The sequence below is a fragment of the Lemur catta genome, chromosome 11, assembly GCF_020740605.2.
Source record: "Lemur catta isolate mLemCat1 chromosome 11, mLemCat1.pri, whole genome shotgun sequence".
Lineage (NCBI taxonomy): Eukaryota > Metazoa > Chordata > Mammalia > Primates > Lemuridae > Lemur > Lemur catta.
In genome coordinates, this window is record NC_059138.1 from 82,885,259 (window position 1) to 82,902,061 (window position 16,803).

General features: G+C 39.7%; 1 protein-coding gene across 2 annotated transcripts in view; it reads right to left on the bottom strand.

The window, feature by feature from the left end:
* Nucleotides 1-1,897: 1,897 nt before the first annotated feature.
* The window catches only part of AMPH (amphiphysin), a 222,960-nt gene continuing 208,054 nt past the window's right edge, over nt 1,898-16,803 (bottom strand). For both annotated transcript variants that reach the window (XM_045564376.1, XM_045564375.1), the window contains 4 exons: nt 13,010-13,198; nt 11,003-11,272; nt 7,994-8,095; nt 1,898-3,132 (listed from right to left, as the gene is read on the bottom strand). In XM_045564376.1, the coding sequence (XP_045420332.1) occupies nt 3,025-3,132; nt 7,994-8,095; nt 11,003-11,272; nt 13,010-13,198 (669 nt within the window). In that variant the 3' untranslated portion in view covers nt 1,898-3,024. The remainder of the gene's footprint in view (nt 3,133-7,993; nt 8,096-11,002; nt 11,273-13,009; nt 13,199-16,803) is intronic.

Here is a 16,803-nt window from a genome sequence, read left to right on the forward strand (position 1 = left end):
TGGGCTACCTACAGGGGCCATGGGGTCATGCTGGGATTTTTCTAATAAGCTGATTACCTGCTTATTTATGTGATTAAACAGAACTCAGAATTCTGACCCTGCACACTCCACCTGGCAGCCCAAAATCTGATGCAAATGGTTTTCTTGGTGATTCAAAAGCTGCCCTGGCTTTGTCAAGAAGAGCAGGCGGTGGTTGGAGGGGACAACAGCATGGTGAGGGACCTTTTCCTAGCCTCTGGCCCTGGATACCCTGAGATATCACTAAACATTCAAATTGCCAGATGACTTTACTTCACAGTTACATCCATCACATAGATTTGAATGAGGGACGTGGTGTTGGCAGGAATGCCCTGTATGTGTGTGTGTAATGATAGCCACAGGCTCTGCTCCTCTAACTCGTCACTGTGAAGGTCTGCAGGCCACTGGGTTTGTCAGAGGGATCTTGAAACATGGAGAGGAGCCTCAGACAGGGCCAAGGCCTGGGTCAAGGCCATTTAGTATAAAACATAGCTGCAAACCCGCTAATATGTGATCAGGTCATGTGCCCACGATGGGCTGGTGGTGTGAGAACTGGAATTAGACTAATGAGAAGGGAAGAACCTCCACCCTAGTGACCACAGCAGTCCTGGAAACTACTCACACGTCCCTAGAAAATCCACTGGTGTGGAAAGAGTGTTCAGGTCGTATTCAAGGACATTTCTAGAGATATCACCATCGGACTCCCACCCTACCATCTCCTCCACTTTTGGTACCCTGGGAATTCTTGGATTTTGGCAATTCCTGAAACAAAGAATCGATTACTTTTATTTAGTGTTAAAAAAAATACAAAGGCATTTTTAAAAACAGGACTAAATAGCTAATTAAAAACATTCCATTTTGGAAGGACTTGTTAAATTCATCTAGGGACAGTCATCTAGGCGTTTAGGGCTGCACTTATCTGGGCCATGTCCTGCCCAACACTACACTGTGACAGCCGCTGTGGGCAGGAGTGTGAAAGGAATTTCAGAATAACTGCTCCAGGAGAAGTGACCATCATCTTTGTAGGACATTAGGTGCATTTTATTATAAGAGCTAATTTTTTAGTCTTGGCTGTTAACATCACATGTGTACTCTCAATGTCAGGAATGGCTTTCTAGTATAAATCTTACCCTGCTGATTTCCACTTGTTCAATTATCAGTTATGCACCTGGGCAGAAGTTTTTGATTTTCTTACACTAGACTTGCATTTGTGATGACCAAGCTTCCCTGTAAATTAGAACCTCAAAAAAAATCTTTGTTTAATAATACAACTGTTATAACCTTATTAAATAACACTTAAAACCACAAAGTCAGTATCTATGAGGAGGATTCAAAGCATGAATCAGAAATATATACCAAATTTAAAAGTCTAATAATGCACATTCTTGATCAGACTACATTGTATAAAGAATTATATTAGAAGAAAAGAGTTGAAATCAAATGAAAGGTTTTTGTTTTAAGAATTGTCCTCTGGAAATAATGGCCTAGTGAACTGAATTTTCTATTCCATCTGATCTAATTTTTCACATACCCACAAACATAAACATGCCACAAAGAAAACTGAACAAAAAATGAGGCTGGTGGGAGAAGAAATTGCTGATTATGAAGATCATAAGGTTGTCAGTGATTCACGGCCTGGGAGCCCAAAGCTGGCACCTTTAAGGGCTCTGTGTCCGCAGCTGTTATTTGTGCTCTAGTGATTGCTGGATGTCAGGGGACACCGAGTGACCAGCAATGACTGAAGGCAGTAGGGGGGTGACGATGGGCTGTGCAGGACAACCCAGAGGGAAAACAAGCATATTTCTGCACAAATAACAACTCCAATATGCACTGTTTCAAGTAGAGAGCAAGATTAAAAAATAAAAAGACTCATCAAAAGGAATTAGGGTAATTGTTGAAGATTACCAAAGGTTTATTTGGAATGACACAGCACTGAAAACATAACTGTTACAGATGAGTTGTGGATACAGCATACATCACCTATCTCTTTTTAGGACAATCTGTGAAGATGGGTTGCATAAATATGAAGAGGTGGAAATGTCTAGGACCTGTTTTCATAGTGTTCTTTTGGGTGTGGGTTAATATGCCCCATCTTATAGCCAGAATCATAAAGGCAGAAGTGAAGACTACTTAGCTGCCCATCCCAGCTGTCCTGCCTCCAGCCACAGCGGCTGGACAGCCAGACAGTCAGGCCCTGCTTGCTCTGAAGGGGCAGCAGCGTGGCCGTGCTATTTGTCATCTCATCCTGAAAACTGCACAGTGCAAACACAGATACTGTCTACTCTTTTGGCAATGGGATGGTTGGTTTTGCCCTGAGGCAAAACTGCAACTGTAATGCCAGACAGAATAAAAGCAATGCGTGTATCAATGACGCTTGAGAGGCAAAGAGCTGCAATGGAAAGGAAAGAAAGCAACTATGTATATGTAGCCTTCTACATACACATAGATCCAGCAGTCATGGGCACTAGCTTGTGTGACTGTCTGTCCATATATATACATAGATAGATAGATGTGTTGGAAAAGAACATGGAGAAGTTTTGCAGCAGTTTAGTTATAAACACAGTAAACTTGAAAGGGAGAGAGAGCGCACGTGCTCACACCTGGGCGTGGGAATAAAATAATCTGGCACTACAGGATAATTCATCACGTCTTCTGCAGGGCAGCCACTCAATACCACAGGCCTGGTGCAGAGAGGTGAAGGTGTGGTCTGCAGAGAACTACTGTAGAATTGGTGGGAGGGGATCAAGTGCACGTGTCCCCACAGCTTGGACAAAGCACAAACAAACCTGTTATTGACAACATGGGAACGAGTGAGGACTTTTTCCTTAATTTACTTTTTTTTCCTCTTATCGTTTTTGCACACATGCTCCACTGATACATGTTCCCGAACTTTGCCTGGCATCAGTCTGTAAATCATTAAGAGCTTAACTGCAAAAGCGAACTCTTCAGATTATCACAGAGGTTTAAAATCCCGATCACTGAACTCTTTCTGCAATACTTGTTGCCCTAATCCAGGCGCCGGGTGAAGTTCTCTGGAAAGAGGCCTTTGTAGGTGGTGAGGTCCTTGTACTGAAGCCAGTCTGATTCCTTCACTCCCACCAGCCAGCCTGCATCCTGCAAGATGAGAACAAGACTTTCAACAAACTGCTGGAAAAATCTACACGGTGACCAGTAAGAAGTAACTTCTTACATTCAGTGTTGTGGTTCTACACCAAGACGTCACATTACAGGTAAAATGCTGTGGTGTGATCAGCGGGAGGCCCTGTCCCAAATAAGTTGTTAATTTAAAAAAATGTACAGAATAAACATTTGCAATGATTTATTTACTGTATAAAGTACAGTAAATTGAAGATTAATATTAATATTGTATTTGTACAAAGTATAGTTAATTGATGTTAACTGGATTATGGTAAGAGGTGTTAAGGAGAAAAGGATTAGAATCATAGCCACTGCAAACAGAGGAATGCCATGTGAAAGCATTTCATACACAAGAGCATTACCTGTCCTAGGGGTCACAGTGGAAAAAGAAGCTTGAAGTTCCTTGGGTTAGAATATAGTGCTGGCTATATTACAGGCTATAACACAAGGAAGTAGAGGGTCCTGTATTTCATTCTGAGCCATTTGCTTATAAGAAAGAACTCTGACCCCCAGCTCAAATCCTATAACCCCAGTAAAACCACACTATATAGGGCTTATCAAACTAAAATCTAGATATATATTGCTTGATATTACTGTTGTCAATAATAACTAAGTTTTCAAGTTTATATAAACTACAAAGCAGTCTGATGTCATGGCATTCCTGTTGGAAACATTCATATATTCTTTTTAAATTACTCCTCATGAGCATTTGTCTGTTGTATAGAAGTGCCATCATAAAATGAAGACATCTGGCCACAGAAGGGTTAGAAAACATCCACATATGGTCAGAGAGAATGAGATACCACACCTAAAACCGAGAAACACAGGCTGCTGTCTGCCCTTAGTCTACTGAAGTCGAGCAGAGTCTGGCTGGAAAAAAGCTGAGTTGGAAGAAACAGTAGGAAACTTACAGACTGTATGGAGGGAAACTAGTGGGAAATGACTGTCTTTATTATGTTAACCAGTATGGGAAAGCGATCCCACCTAAAATGAGGGATGGCCAGATTTAATCTGAACCAATCCCCAACACAGTTCAAGTACATCAGATAAAACAAGGTCTCAAAAATTAAACAAAGAAGCTGAAAACATTCCTTTTCGATATAATCTGGGACTACAAATTGATGCTGCCATATAGACTAGAAATATAAGCGTTTAGACAGGCCAATTATTGAAGGCAGAAAAAAAACACTGAGGAAAAAAATGACTCAATAAAACAACTGATAATATTCTAGCTGATGAAGAAAAGTGCCCTCTTTAGAATTATGATGTCATATATGTGAAGGACAAAGCTACACTTAAAATAAAAGATGATAACTAAATATTTTCTAAACCTGTAGTAACCATAGAAAAGGTCATTTTTTTCCCCATAAGTGCCTATATTTGACTTTATTTATGGTGAGAGAAAAATCTAATGGAGCCCAGTAGAGTCAAGCATTTTTAAATTGTTTCAATAAAGAAAAAAAGTAAAAGACTGCCACAAACCCATAAACATATATTCTAACACATACATTCTAAAAGACAATTTATGTTATAAAGAATATTAGCCAATATCAATCTTTAGCTAAGAAAATTAGAAAAATTAAATTTTAGCTGCTTAAAATATATGGTAGACAAGGATTTCCAGTTTTGATAATAGCAGAATAGCTTCTATTAGACAAATGCTTCTGCACAGAGCAATTAGAAACACTAGAATAACTACATCTCTATGTATATATACTTTTAACTATTTATATACACAAATGACTATTTATAAGATAGGTAACATAAAATATGTTTATATATAATGGGGTGGGTATAAATACTGTGTATAATTATTTGAAGGCAGTGAGAGTGATGAAAAGCAGGCAGAAATTGGAGAAGATTTAACCCTTGACAGTAGGAACTGCACTGGGTGTGATCTATGCTAATGTGGCTTTTCCCCAAGGACTACCCTCGGTCCATGTGATGCAGGCATTCAGAGGATGGAGCTTAGGGCTGCCAGAGCAGCTATGCATTCAGGGAGGGATGTCTTTAAAAGGAGGGAGCCATGGGGAGTATCCCCAAACATGCAGAGAAACTTCCCTGAAATCCTGGGCTGACCCCCAATGTGTACAAGCATTAGGGGTCCTCCAAGAGCCCTGGGCGAAAGCAACATCAGGAAGGCTGAAAGAGGTGAGTAGAGATTTAAGTACGGCCAATGGAGGGGGAACAGAGTTTGAATCCCACTATGTTGGGGGGCTTAATAAGCCCCTCCGGCTTGCTACAGAAATCCCAAAAGGGCCATGTCTTACAAGAACAGACAACATCCTAAGACTAACAATTTATGCTAAGACTAATGGCAAAGGTAAAACAGACCAACCCTAGAAAAGTATAAAACAAACTTCCATGAATGTAATTTAATTATCCAGTAATTTAAATGATTGGCAGAGTAAAAATAAATAATCTTCAGATAAAGAAAACAAAATCCAGACTCTTTACAGTGTATTATCCATCCACTGAGTCTAGTATCAATAAAGAAATTACTAGACAGGAGGAAAAACAGGAAAATATGACACCAAGATAAAAAGCAATCAATAGAAACATGCCCTGAGTTGGCCCATCTTTTGGAATTATAGCTATTATAAATATGTTCAGGTACTTAAATTGAAAGACAGTCATAATAAAAGAATATCAATAATAAATCTCAGCAAAGAAATGTAAACTATATGAAAGAGCAACATGGAAATTATAGAACTGTATAAGTATAATATCTGAAATGAAAGTCACTGGGTAAATTAATAACAAATTTGAAATAGCAGGAAAAAAAGAGGAGAAAAAAAAGACAGATCAATAGAAATTATCCAACCTGACTTCCTAAGAGAAATAAATATTGAACAAAAAAGAGCAGAGTCTTAGACATCAACAACTCCAACATATGTATAATTGGAAACCCAGAATAAAAGAAGAGAATGAGGCAAAAGAAAAAAATAATTAAAGAAACAATAGCTAGCTAAAAGTTTTCCAAAAGTAGTGAAAAGCATCAGATTGCAAGTCTCCAGAGCTCAGTAAACTTCAAGTATGAAGACCACACATAAACACACACAGACATACACACGCAACCACCCAAGTACAATATAGTCAAACTGATGGAAACCAAAGATACAGAGAAATTATTAGAAGTAGTCAGGGAAAGTACGAAAGTTACTTTGTATACAGAGAAACAATATTAAACAAATGACAGCTGATTTCTAATTATAAACAGTAGAGACCAGAAAACAATGAAGCAACATCTTTAAAGAATTGAAAGAAAAAAAAAATCAATTCAGAATTATTTCCCTGGTGAAAAGATCTATAAAAATGAGAATGAATAAATATATTTTCAGGTAAACAAAAGCTGAGAGGATTTGTTGCCAGCAGATCAGCATTACTGGAATAGCTAAAGCAAGGTTTGTAATCAGAAAGGAAATGAGACCAGACGGAAACACAAAAATATAGGAAAGAATGAAGACTACTATAAATGGCAAACATGTTGGTAAATATAAAATAGTAGCTGTTTCCAAACTTTCATTTCTTTAAAAAATAACTTTTTTTAATATAAAAAATATAAATTCATGTAATGGGATTTCTTAATGTGTTTGAGATATGTAGAGATGTTGACTCTTTTGCCTGATACTGGTAATTTATGCTTTGTCACTATTTGTTACTTTTCTTTTCTTAAAGAGTTTTTCTAAGGTTTTAACAGTTTTATTAATCCTCTCAATAAATCAACTTTTGGCTTTGTTAATTTTCTATTATCTTTTTATTGCATTAATCTGTGAAATTATCTTTATTATTTCCTTCCTTCTATGTGCTTTCCGTTTAATTTGACCTCTTTTTATCTTCTTAGTCTTAAAACTTAGAATAATCACTTATTAAAAATTTGTTCAACTTACACTAAGATTTCTTTGACCCATGGATTATTCACAAGTATATTTTTAAATTTTAAATCTCTGGAGTTTTAAAAAAATATTTTACTGTTATTAATTTCTAATCTAATTTTATTGTGGTAGAGACTTTTGTTGTTTGTCCGAGCAACTGATCTATCTTGATATGCATACTTTCAAAAAGAAAAATAAAATGTTGAACATTTAAGTCTTAACCTCAAAAGCAGTGATGCTTAATTTTTTTCTTTAGAGGGAGGGCTCATAAATCTCTTTGAGAATAGTCTGGAAGTTAGAGCTCTTCAATCCAGAAAAACATGTTCATAGATGCATTTACACATTTTGCTTGCTGTTTCAGGGGTTCACAGATCTTATGAACAAGAACAAGATGGGAGTCCTCAGCACCTAAACATGAGACCACTCTTTCAGAAGTTGATTTTTTTAAAGAATCTCTTTAAATTGAGATGTAATTTAAACACTATGTAATGCAGAGAAGATTAGGTATACAGTTCAATAAGTTTTGACAAATGTGTACACGCATATAACCCACCCCTCTTGAGACATAATGCATTTCCATCACCCCAGAGATTTCCCCCATGTTCTTTCTTAGTCAATGTCCACACCCCCCGAGGCAGCCACTTTTGAGGGGATTTTTAGTTCACATGCACAGTGTCCGCATTTCCTGAAGACTGGTGTTACAGAGACAACATCCCTAGAAAGTGGTTATGTGATAAGAAATGGTCACGTTTTTAATTTAAAAAAGAAACAATGTAACAGCATCCCAAAAGCACATTCTAAAAACTGGGTTAATGTTGTGCTGTGGTCACAAGCCCTTAAGCCCTTTTCAGCTGGCTTGGAGCATCTCAGGAAATAGAAATGTCTTCAGAAAGTCGCTGTGTCCAATTGACCCTCAGGAAAAACCCAGATAGTCTGAATTGTCTTCCAATCTTATCTTTTACCTGGTCAGCTTCCGAATCAGAGGGAACCACCAGCACCACGTCACCTCTTTGTAAGGTAAGTTCATCAGAATTTGCTGCCTCAAAATCATGCAGTGTTTCCACCTGCAAAAGATTTTAAGAGACCAGATTAATTTTAGAAAGAAATGAAGAGGACATAAAATCACAGATTCCCACCCAGATTATAAGCAGACACTCTTCTAAGCATTCTCCAAGCCACATACAAAGATGAAGATATGTATCATATCCCAAAAAGAAGAAGGTCTATAAAGTAGAAAATCCTGTTCTCTGATAGGAGGTCATTTGCATGTATGCTTAGCAATGCAATGCCCTCTGTAACAGATGAAAGTATTTATTAATTAAATTTTAATTCATCATATTTTTGTTAGAAATTTGCATGTTATTATCACTGATGCTTTATTATTGTTTGCTGTTGAACTAAAAATGTCTAGCTGAAAGTTACTCTGACTCCAGCTTCTGTCAAACAAGTAATAATCATGAAAACCAACATTTGCATGTTACAGAGGAATTACTATTTAAGTGATCCGTGTGATCAATTTCTCTGTAAATAAAGTTCCTCCCTTTCCTACCCTACCCCTTACACCACGGCAACCTATTTCTTTATTTCTATTTTAAAAATTTCTTTATAATTTACTATAGAAAATTTTTTTGAAAGCAGAAGAAATACTACAATGAACCCCAGTGTACCCACCATCCAGCTTGAATAACCCTGCAGTCACGGCTAGTTTTATTTGTCCCATGTCTTTCCCCTCAACCCTACCTCCAAGATAAAACAATCTGTTTAATATGTGTATGTTGCAGATAGAATCATAAAATGTCAGAGCTGGAAATGATTATGTTACCCAAAAATTAATTTCTCTGATGTGAAAATCGACGCCCAGAGAATGGGGTTCAAGGTTACACTACAGTCAGTAAGGAAGCCAAGGATGGGCCCACCAAGCCCTGGCCTTCCCTGGCACACTGCTTCAGTAAGTGCCCTCCACTGCACAAATTTCAATGACCCATATGGAATCTTCTCCCTTAGCTAATTACTTGACCTTTTGAGTTATTTCCCAGAAGTGGTGGATTTTCTTCCAGACAAAGGAGCTGAGATTCTGAAGGCCCCTGGGCAGACTTCCTGGCCAGATTCACCATCCCCCACAACCTGCCCCAGTGCACACAGACACCTTGCTCTGCCCCCAGGCATGGGGCCCCTCCCTTAAAAGCCCAGGATTTCCAGCAGTGGGGAGAGGGATTTGAAGCAGCTTCTCCAGTTCTCCTGACAATACATCTGCTGTATCAAAAATTCCTTTCTTCCTTGGCAGTCCTCCTTGTCTCAATAATTGGATCTTTGTATAATGAACAACTGAACCTAGACTGAAACCCCCTCATGGTTTCAACAACACTTCCTAGACTTGTAGTCTAGTTAAAACAGAACATGGCAGGACACAACCCCCTACCCACAGGTTTAACTTTTTCTCTACATTAACTCATTCATAAACCCGTATAACCACCCAATCCTGTATGACGTAGCAGATAGCAGTTGCTTTCCAATGGAAAGAGAAAGAGAGAGGGACAATGAATATGACTATTACTATTCAATCCTGCCCTCATGGACACAAATTTAAACAAAACAAAAAGAGTTGAATTTTGAAGTGTAAAATCAAATTGAAGAACTTAATGTTCTGTCGACACAAGCAACTCAAAATCTAAGCTGTTGGAACTTTACATTATTTTGAGCCTTAAAGTAATGTGATTATGGGGCCCGAGTCCCTGGACAGACAGCTGTAACCTAGGCAGCTGCAACCTTTGTTTCTCCAGTTATAGATTAGCCCTCTTCCTTACATACTTCGTTTTATAAAATGTTATAAATGAGGAAAGGGGGCCAGGGAAGACCCCTTCACCTCTTCACTGTTGATCTTCATTATAGATGAACTTCCCTCTTTCCTCTACAAAGACTTCATGACTATCACATTGTCTAAGATGGAATATTAAATACTCCTTTAAATTAGAAAAGAAATGAAAACAAACTGCCAAGAAAAGAAAAAAAGGAGACCTAGGGAAAAGAAAATTGTTGAAACTTACAAATCAGCCCGCTGTAAAAAAGTGCTATAATCCTACTAAATTTCTTTGTTTTCTGCCTATATAAGCAAGACCTTAACACTTAACTTCAGAGCACTGACCCCCATCCCTGTGGAGTCTGTGTTATCTGAAGGGCCATTCTCAGCTTTTCCTCTGAATAAACTCTTCAAAACTTGATTGCCATTTTTTCCATTGCTTCAGGCTGACAATTCCTAACCTGATTATATTAAGACCCATTACTTGCCTTTAACGCTTAGCTTAAGCCGGTGTTTTTTGTTGTTGTTGTTGTTTTTTGTTTGTTTTAGCTATTTACTGAGTTTTTTGGTAAAGTTTCTGTTTATAATGAGTTTATAAGATTTTAAAGTAGCCTCTTGGAGCGAAACCTTCTTCCTATTAATTTAGACTTCTTTTTTTTTTTCTTCCTTTTGATAGAAGCCCATTCCTATATTTATTCATTTATTTTCGGAATATTTATTACCTCCCTACTCTGTGTCATGTACTGTACCAGGCATCGGAATTTTCTACCTCCAGAGGAGTGCAATCCGGTGAGGAGCACACTAAGCAGGTGCTTTGGAAGGCCTGGTCTGAGGCAGGCTGGACAGAGCCAGGGGCACCCTGGGAGCACAGGGGAGAGCTGGAAGGAATTTACCCACTCATTACCCAGAGGCAAACCACTGCCCTACGGTAAACTCCCTTTAATTATTCTGTGTTAAAATATGAACAGGTATTACTTTAGTTCGTGCTTGTCCAGCAGCATACATGGAAATCCTGCCATTTTCCAATGTGATGTTGTGGTGAAGGGAAAACAGTTCAGAGAAAGAATATAGATTGCAAAGTAAACGTAAACATCAGAACAGCAAAGGTTTGAGCAAAAGGGACTCAAAGCAAAGAAAAGAAAAAGGGCCAAGAGATTTAAAAAAATAAAAAGACCTTGTAGAGGAAGCCTGGAGGCAATTCCTGAGCGGCCTCCCTTGCAGAGGCTAACTGGTCAGCGGCTCCCGGGGCTGGTGCGGAAGGTGCGGGCTGAGCGTCCTCCAGGGGCTTCTGCTCTGCGGCCAGGTCCGGCGCCTCGCTGCTGGGCCCCGAAGCAGCCACGTCTTCAGTGGCCACCTTGGGCTCTGCACCTGTGGGTATTTCTTGTTCTCCCTCCCCTTCGTGGTTGGAGGCAGGTTCTATGACGACAGAAGGGATGACCTTCTCCTGGGGGAACAAACACGTGCTGCTGGTGCCAAGCAGAGTCTGGGAACCAGGGCTTGCTGGTCCTCCACGACCTGCCTCAGCCCCCACCCACCATGTTGGGGCCACTTCCACACGTCCCCACCCAGCCAACGGCATGCTCTGCCCTAACCCTGCTCAGGCCCTCAGCCTTTCGGCCCCCGCTGTGCCAGCCCAGCCTCCTTTCTGTCTCTCCTGAGGACAAAACCCTCAGCGGGATTAATTTCTGGATCCCTATACAGCCACGCAGCTTGGTAATGGTGAGGTTTCTGTGGAAACTGGGAAGAGGGACAGGGGCCTGGGGGGAGAGTGGGACATGTATGGCAGAGAGGGAGACAGTCCTGAGAGGGGCTGTAGGAGGATTCCATGTCTGCAGGTCTCATTCGGGTCCCCTGAATGCCAATACTTACTTGAAGCTGGCATTTAGCCTCCTGTGTGCGATTTTTCCCCCCAGAATCCCACGGGGCTCCCGAATTTCCCAAAACCGTATCTGCCGGGAAAGATGCAGCCTGGCTTGGGAGACATCTACCTGTGCTTTGCTTGTGGATTATCACAGCGCCCACCCTGAGGTTATCCTGGAGGGCCCACAGCTCCCACCATCCACTGCGAGTGCTCTCTTTTCTGGACCAAAGGATCAGGACCTCCTTTTTATTTGTTTAACAAAGAGGAGCAAGGAGGGGAGTTCCTTAGCTTAATGGGAGTCTGGAGATGTTTACTGCCTTTCAGATTCATTTCTACATTCCCTCGGGCTATCAGTGCACACACGCACTTCCAGTTGTCAATTTGGAGAAACTAGTACATTCTTGCAACAAGCGTAACAGTATACAAAACCTCTCCTGGCATTGTGACAAAAATCTAAAGGAAAAAAGGAATGTTCTTTTGAGCTACTTCTCCAAATGCCACTGTTATCTGTTGTTTTTCTCGTGCGATGAAAGGGATAATTCAGTTTTAAGCTTGAAACCCCAGAGAGATTTTTGGAAATTTATTTTGAGTAAAATCATCAAGAAAAAAGAAAGCATACCACAGCCCTCCCTTTCCTTTGCCTTGTAGAGGACAGAGCACCCAAACAGTGGGCGGCAGGTGTTTGGGCTGGAGGCCCCCATGGTCCCAGAATATGCATGTTTGTTGCCTTTGAATGCTGCTCTGAAGCAGAGCAGAGCTGGGCCAGCTCCAGCCTCACAGATGGACTTAATGGCCCAGTTCCCCTCTGAAGGGGCCACACAGCAACGGACTATTGTTACAGTGAGCCTGGTGGAGAGTTTGGGGCACTCCAGTAACAATAACAACAACCACAGAACAGTAATAATAGTAATAAGATTTAACTACTAATATTGAGTTCTCATCATGTGCTTGGTGCTGGGCTAAGCACTTTGTGGGCATTTTCTCCCTTAGTCATATGCTCTTTCTCCTCTTTCCATTCTCATTTTTTAAATTGTCTGTGCTTCATTCCTCTTCCCCATCACTTTATTCCATAGTTTCCTTTCTGTGCTTAGGCCCAGTTGACCACAGGCTCCGGGGCCTGTGTGCAACGTTGCAATGCTGATATTGAGAGGATGCTGAGACCAACCTTTCCGAGAATTTGGTAATAAATTTTTTTTGGTTGAGTAGGGAGTCACAAAATTGCTACAAACCTATTTCACACCAAGGAGTTACCACCGGTAACCAAGACACAGGGCACACTCGCCAGCACTAGCCCGGAAGCTCCCTCACCATGACACTCACCTGAGGCACTGCTGCCTCTGGCTCCTCTGGTTGAGGTCTGTCACCCTCTAGAGCCTCAGTGGTTTCAGTTTCACCTTTGGCCTCCTCTAAACTTCCTCCCTCTCCTGCAGGGAGAGCTGCCTTCTCTGCCTCTGCTTCCTCCACGGGGACCCCCTCGGCCACCACATCAGCTTCAGTTCCAGGGACGATCTGTAGGGCAGAAACCAAACAGGCCACGTCTGTGTCTCCACGGGCCTCAGCTCAGAGGCAGACTCAACCCTTTCACTTGTCCCCCTCTGCTGAGGCTATTCAGAGTTTCTTCAGAACTTTCTTTGCAATGAATCGAATCCCAGGATTCAGGTGCGGCAGTGTCTGCCATCTGTTCATCAAAACTCTGACTTCTCTTCTTCCTGAGCATCCAACAATTCTACATTCCTCAGCTTTCCTCACAGTCAAGTGTAGCAAATGGAATTTGAATGGAATTGACATACGCCATTCCTAAGACAGGGCTTTTAAGGTCTGTGGTCCCCTCCACAAGCAATTTCCATTTTTGATGGCTAAAAGCAACAGATGGGGTCTTAGAGGATATCTGAGTCACAAGATGGAAGGGGTCTGGGCCCAATACCTGGGTCATGGAGGAAAGCCACATAAGAAAAGCACTGTCAACCAAAATTAAAATGCTAAGCTACCTGATGACTCAACAAACCCTTTCTTTTAAAAAACTTTCTGCTAATTCAAAGTTACAGGTAATGGCTCAAAATAAAAATAACCTGTTACAGAATACAGTACATTTTTCTACAATCTAATATTTTACTTTAGGAATGAAAAAAATGTTAACAGTTATACTACTCATTATATGTCCAAGTATTACTTACATTCTTAGAAGTTTACTTCACTGTCTTAGAATAATCTCCTGTTATAAGAATCTGGACCCCCATGCGAAGTGTATAATGATCCAAAATGTAGTTACTACACAGGACACATTTCTTTTTTCCTACCCTATCATTAAAGTACACAGGTTTTTTACATGAATTGTAACAGATAACTTTTTAATATTTAAAGTCAATTATAAATATTGATAATTATTGAAGTGGGGTAACAGGTCCCGGGGACTTATATTTTGGTGAAGGACTGAAAATTTCTATAATAAAAAGTTTAGTTAAATACCTAAGATTATTGCATGTCTTGTTTTACATAAGCACTGATCTTTTTGTGGATGCTCTTGTTACTGGTGTGAAGAGAGTAATAACGAGAACATAAATCAGCATGGCATCGTAATCTCAAGAATAACAATGAAAACTTGCCGTAGCTTTGTTGTTGGGAGAAATTAACAGCCTTTCTCCAGGGTATTAAGGACCTAGTAAAGTTTCTCCCACATTGAAAACTATACTTAAAGACAATGCGCATACAGTGGATTTGTAAGCTCAAATGTAGAAAAGAAGTTGTATCATAATTCTAAGTTATTTATACTTTCCGTCTGTCTGGAAAAATCACGTCTATGAATATCCTACTGGTTTCAACAGCTTTGAACCAGATGGACTCTATGTAAATGCAGATAATATGCACAAACAGAGAAGCATACATCACTAAACACACATACAGACATATTGCTAAGATAAAAAGGTAGACTTTACATTATTTCATAGGCTACTACCCTGAGTGATTATAAATAAATCCTTCTATACATATGTGTTCCAAGTATATACTGTTAGTAACTCTATTTTACTCTCAACAGAATTGATACTACATTTCCAGAAGAGGATATATATTTCTGTGACGTATTGGACAGTGTTGCCAAAGGTAATTTTTAAAATTTTTTTTCATACAAACAGAATATTCATTATTAGCCCATAATTTGTCTCTATCAATTTGGTTGTATCAGATTTTACTATCACAAGATATACATGCGATCACCTTTCCTTTGCTAGGTAATTTAAACAGACATTATTGGTTGGATGCACCTAAGACCTCATAGTGTCGCTGTTGCAACACCAGCCACCAGGAGGTGGCGGCCAAGGGCTCCACCTGAAAGCACTTCGACGCTCCTGACCTTGCAGGAGCGAATACCCAGGCCTTGGGACCATGCTAATTTACCTGACCTCTGCTACAGAAAAACAACTGGAGCGTGTAGAAAATTATATACCCAAATGATGATAAATAAAAGTCACAAAAATATTGAAATTAACAATGCTGGCAAAGGTAGCGTGCTAAGTAAACTAGCACTTTGACTATTGAGAGGAAAAATCAACCAATTTGAATAATGTACTTGGAAAAGGGAAGAAATGAATACTCCTCCACTCTTCTCTAAGTCCATTAGTAATGAATTCCCATTTCTGTAGCCACTGTTTAATTGACTCTTCGATTTTACAGATCTTAAAAGCATTACACAAACAGAGAAGGATCGTCGCCCACCATCTGCATTACCTCACAGCTCTGTTTCTGACACTGGTCTGAATGTCAGGGGTGTCCCAATCCTCCCTAGAGGAATCTGTCACACATTTTTTACTTTTACCAAAATACTTCCAATGCATATTTACTGACTGCAATAACAGAATAACATAAAAGTGCAATGTAAAATAGGAACCCATTTGCTCAGATCAGGTGTTAGCTCTAGATAAAATCAAGGAAAGAGTGAAAAGGTTTTCACTGAGAAGAGTTATCCCTCTTATTATTATTATCAATAATTATACAGCTCTGAATATGCATTCCAATTTGTTAGCTATTTGTCGATCTAGAAAAGAAAAACATTTTCTATGCTCTGCTTGCTACAGTAGATGTTATACCCCCTAGGAAAAACTGCAATGATAAATGACTTCTTTTTAAAAAATGTTATCCATGAAGAACCAGTGGACTGAAACTACTGAAAATATTTTAATCCTTTGATATTCAATGCTATCAAACTTTTCTCTTCATTCCAAATGTTAACAGAAACACCTATATCGTATCTTCTACCAAAACTGTACTATCTCTTAGCCAAATATATTTATGATGCAAAACATCTACATGAAAGAGAGACTTAAAAAGTTCTCCCTGCCCTTGGGCGCATGCTGTTTGCTACATCCATGGGGTCTGTGAGGCACAAGCACCAGAATTATTGCTAACTTGCCTACTCAGCACACAGAAATTACAAAGACCAGCACGAAACTTTCTTAGAGATGGCGAGCAGTGGCTCTACTTGACAACACCACACATCCCTCACGGTTTTCTCATCTTCTGCCTCAACAGTCTCCTTGCTGGAAAGCAGTACGATTATGGCATTCATGTCAGGGTCCTTTAAACACTAGTACCTGCATTAGCAACATTTTCTGGAAAAGGAATACCATGAATGCAATGCAACAACAGCCTGGATATCAATTCTGCAAAACAGGGAAACATAACTGGGTGACAGAAACTAGCCAGACCCTCTAGGAGAAGATGCTGTGAAAGTAGGTCAGCAAGGACTGAGACCTCACACGTGTAAGTTTGGACACACTGCAGGAGAATTTGTAATCTCTGAGGTTTATGTCTGTCTTATTTATTTATTGCTTGTTTTCTAGGTAGTATGAGCTCTGAACAATGCCTGAAAAGCAGGCTGTCAATCATGCAACTGGTCTGGGTGAGGACAACTAAAGACACTTTCGTTCTCCTTCTACCCAGTGTGAAAATCCATGCTTATTTAGAGGGCAGCTTATTTTAACTGACAATAGGTATTCTTTTGATTAAAAAATAATGGGTACCATGGATTTTAAAAAAAATTTATGGTAACCTTTTGATATTTATTTTTATTCATTTTCTAAACATACAGGGCTTTATTTATTTATTTTACAAGACATGGG